The 4,225-nt window shown below is 60.2% G+C and overlaps 1 protein-coding gene across 2 annotated transcripts in view; it reads right to left on the bottom strand.

Moving 5' to 3' along the window:
- The window catches only part of IGSF9 (immunoglobulin superfamily member 9), a 47,045-nt gene that overhangs the window by 8,269 nt on the left and 34,551 nt on the right, over positions 1-4,225 (bottom strand). For both annotated transcript variants that reach the window (XM_025211084.1, XM_025211085.1), the window contains one exon: positions 3,175-3,500. In XM_025211084.1, coding sequence (XP_025066869.1) covers positions 3,181-3,500 — 320 coding nt within the window. In that variant the 3' untranslated portion in view covers positions 3,175-3,180. The remainder of the gene's footprint in view (positions 1-3,174; positions 3,501-4,225) is intronic.

Here is a 4,225-nt window from a genome sequence, read left to right as displayed (position 1 = left end):
AAACCAGCTAAGAGCCCCCAGGCAAAAAGGGGCCTTGCTCTGCCCGGGTGTTCCCAGGGGCTGAGCAGCCAAACCCAGGACATCACTGGCGGTCAGACCTGATGATTTGTTTAGGTCCCTTCCGACCCTAAGTACCCTGAAGTACTACGATTGTGGGCTATCGAGGCCAGCTTTGCCCTCCCCTGGGGTGGCACTGACCATCTGCCCACTGGGTGGGGAGACCGGACGGAAAAGGCTCCCAGATAAGATCAGACTTCTCAGAGTTGCAAATGCAGATGCAGCCTCTTGATGGGGGAAGGCTCCTGCTGGGCAGGATGCAGCTCAGACCCAATGCAGCTGCTGGCTCCGGGTGGCTTTGGCCTTGTCTGCACATGGGCACTGCAGCATTGGCCTAGCTGCTGCCTCTCCCTCAGTGCACGGTTTGAACCGGGCCAACCTCAGTTTAACCTGTCCCAGTTTATGTCCCGACATAATCAGCCCCACGCTTGCAGCACAGGAGCTGTGCTGCAAAACAAAAAGAAAAGATGGTGGAAGACGCAGGGAAAAGGAAAGAATGGGACAGACTGTTCAAGAACAAGACCACCAAAGAGGAGGAAGAAGAGGATGATGAAGAGGAGAGGACCACAAACACAAAGACTCAGGAGTGGCGGAGCCCTGAAAACTGGGGAAAGAAACAGAGGGCTTATAATGGGGGTGGGCAGGGGAGCGGAAAGGAAGAGGCACAGAGGCTGTTTGCACAACTCTATGGGTACAGGAGATGGAGACAGGCACACAGATGCAGGGGTGATGCTGGTTAACTGTGTGTTATGGACTGCCCAGTGCACCAGGTCTGTCATAAGATAGGACAGTAAAAGTTTGGGGGGGGGGGGGGTGTACACCTGGAGAAATCCCTGGTCTGACCCTAGCTTTAACCATCACCAGTGGCATTTGCCAGAGTCTGCAGCTCTAGGATTGGCCTTACTCATCAACTTGAGCCCCTCTACCATGTGGGATCACTGTTGCTGCCAATATATACACGCGCACACACACATATACACACACGTACATATATATTTTGCAAAAATAACCATCTCTCGGGGACTCTGATGCGCTGAGATCCTGCTGCAGTGAGGGCTAGGCAAGTAGCAGGAAGAAAGACCTGGAGGGCTGGGGCAGGGAGGCAGATGTGCAGGGCCCAGGCAGTGGCTGGGGGAGGATGTGCCTAAGAGTAGTGACAAGGGAATGAGGTACAGCACCTGTAGGAAGCAGGATGTGCACCCCGCTGGGTAAACCGCCTTAACCCCAGGGAAGGAGAACCAATGCACAATAGCTGTGATTCATGGGCAGCTAAACTGAGCTGGCTTAGTGTCTGCTTTGTGCAGGATTAACAGCCTGCCTGCGGGCAGGGACTGTGGAGCTGCTGATGGGCAGCAAGTCCGCAGACCTCGCTGTTGGGTGTTTGGACTCTGGATCTGGCTGGGCTCATGGCCCCATCCAGGCTTGGCTCCTGCTCCCTTGTGACAGAAGGTCTGTGGGGCTCACACCCTGCCTCTGTGTGCTGTGTCCCCATTTGGGCCATGCCCCCTCATTTGGGGCCAGCTGGCAAAAGTGGGACTTGCCCTGGCTTCTCCAGCTGCTCCAGGAGTTGCTTTGGAGACAGAAACCATGCCCCTGGGGCTGTGAGGTTTGCTCCAGGGTAAGGGAGTGCTCAGCCTGGGCAGCACAGATGGCCTAGATCTGATCTATCCTTAAAGGCCCCCCACCGCACCAAACTCCTACTGGAACCAGTGGTATTGGGTGCCCAGACTCCTTTAAGAATCCAGGCACCAATGTGTTTGTAGCCCCAGGGTGCTGGAGGGAGCCAGCAAAGCAGGTCCGTGGAGTGCAGAGACCACTGCATGAGGGTCCCTGATATTAGAGGGCTAGGTACCAGGTAGCCTTGGGGACAGGTAAAGACACAGGGGCCTGATGATCCAAGGCCTGGACAGCACTAGGAGGCCCTGCCATGCTGGGATGCCCTCAGGATGTGGCTCTATCCGGGGGGCGGGCAATTATTTTGGGTGGAGGGCCGCTTACTGAGTTTTGGCAAACCAAGGGCCACATGACAGGCAGCCAGGGGCAGATAAATGTTTTCTAAATTTTTTAGGGGTCCTGTGGGCCAGATAGAATGGCCTGATGGGCCGCATCCCGCCTGCAGGTCACATTTTGCCCACCCCTGCTCTATCCCCTAGCAAATGGCAGGGTGCACGCAGGCATGGCCCAAATGAACACCAGACTCTCAGCTCGCTGGGATCAGTGCAGCCTGGGGGCAAAAGTCAGGGCTGCTGTCTTGTGTTCGTTAATGATCTTTCAATGATTGTTCCATGGAGCAGGTGCTCAAGGGAACAATCACCTTGTATTGCCATGGGACTAGGAGCTGTGTTCAAATGCCCCTGCCTGGGGCAGCAGCAGCAGGGATAGGAGCATGGAAACTGGCAGCACCTTGCTGCATGGGGGAAGGGGCTGCTGGCAGGCCTAGCTCTTGGTTGCTTTCCTCCCCTCCTGGACTGGGTTTGCTTTGGGAGTGCCTAAGTCTCAGGTCACCAGGCTGGCAAGAGAGGCTGTGGCTGGTTGCTGAGGTGGGCTGAGGGCAGGAGCACACTTGGGGCTGTGAACGGCATGAATCAGCTTGGCAGTCTCAGCTCTGCCATGTGACACCTGGCACAGGGAACACGCTGCAGTTATAGTGGGGAGGGAGTGGGTGCCTCTGAAAGGGAATTTCCCCCCTGCCTACAGGTCCACCCCTTCCTGGTTGTTGTCTATGCTTCTGGCAAGCCTGCGGACCCTAGGGAGGGGGCCGAGGGGTGCCCTGTACGTGCTGAGGCTGGCAAGGGCAGCAGACTGGAGCCAAGTCTGGCCCTGGTGCACTGGGGGTGGGAGCCTGGGGCCTGAGGAGCTGGCCTTATTGCTCCCATATGATGGTGGCTGGGGCCTGTCTGCTGCCCTGCACTGGAGGCTCCTGGTTGCTGAGCTGAACAGCCCAGGACTCGTGGGGGAGGCCCTGCCAGAGACCCAGTAGGTGCAGAGCCCTGCTTGTCCTCATGCCAACTTCCCGAAGGCTGCGGTGCCCCTTAGCAAGGGAGCCTGGGCTGCAGCCCCTCGGCTCTGGGCCTGGCTGGCGCAGTCACTACACACTCAGGGTCAAGGCAGCCTCACCCCAGGTCACCGTGAATGCTTGTGTGTCAACCACTTGTCCGAGGCCACACAGCAGCTCTGGATGCAATGTGGGGCCTGATGCCCGCAGGGAACGAGCCGCCCCTCCAGAAGCCAGGGGCGAGGCAGGGCAGCAGGCTGGAAGGGGGGTGGGTGGAGCACTGAGCCAGCAGGGGATTTGGGGACATCAGCAGCGACGGCTACAAGTCCGTGGAGGTGTACTGAAGACATGGAGGGTGCGGATTTGGCTAGATGAAGTCCAGAGCGGGACACAGCAGTCTGCAGGTTGGGGCCCGTTGAGCAGATCGAGGGCAGCAGCCCAGCCACACCTCGGATAACAAGCAGTGTGCGGAGGTGAGGTCAGCTGCTCTGGGCAAGCCAGTCCCTGCCTATCCCGGCTGGGGCACGCCACGGCTCCTCCTCCCCATCAGAAGGGCAGCTGATTGCTGTTCTGGCTGCTACTGCACTTGCCTGAACGCTGAGCCCAGCGCTGGGCACGGGAGCCCATCGGGGCCTGTGGCACCATCACGGCAGTTCTGGGCACAGGAAGTGCCCCCTCCCTCCCAGCCCTGTCAAGCTCTCCCAGATCCCCTCCCAGCACCTCCCGGTCCTTCCTTCCAGTCCCACCGCCCCTGCTCCTGCTCCCCTGGCTCCCTCTCCCCCTTCCCTGGTCCACATGGTGAACGGGAAGCACCCGGCTCAGCATTAGGGCTGGAGGGGGCTTCACCTCCACCCAGCCAGCCCCGCTGCCCCTAAGGGTGAGTGCCTGTGGGGGCCCAGGCACCTGCCGCGACGGAGCTGCTGGCACGTGGCAGCGCCTGGCTCACCAAGGAAGCCCTGGAGCAGCTCAGCGCCCCAGCTGCTGCAGGCTTGTCCCCCGGCCCTGGGCTGAGCTGGGCCCAGCCCCCCAGGGGCATGCCCTCCCCCTGCCCAAGAGGGGAGCCGCCCGGGGGCGGGGCGGGGCGAGGCAGGCAGGCAGCAGCGCTGGTTGCACCGGGCGGTGCCTCGCCCCCCGCAGCGCACCGGGGTGGAGGAGGGGGGGCACGGGCCGGGC

Source organism: Alligator sinensis, unplaced genomic scaffold (assembly GCF_000455745.1).
Source record: "Alligator sinensis unplaced genomic scaffold, ASM45574v1 scaffold553_1, whole genome shotgun sequence".
NCBI classification, from domain to species: Eukaryota; Metazoa; Chordata; order Crocodylia; family Alligatoridae; genus Alligator; species Alligator sinensis.
Note: the sequence above shows the minus strand (reverse complement) of the source record. Positions and strands in the feature narration are given on the sequence as shown.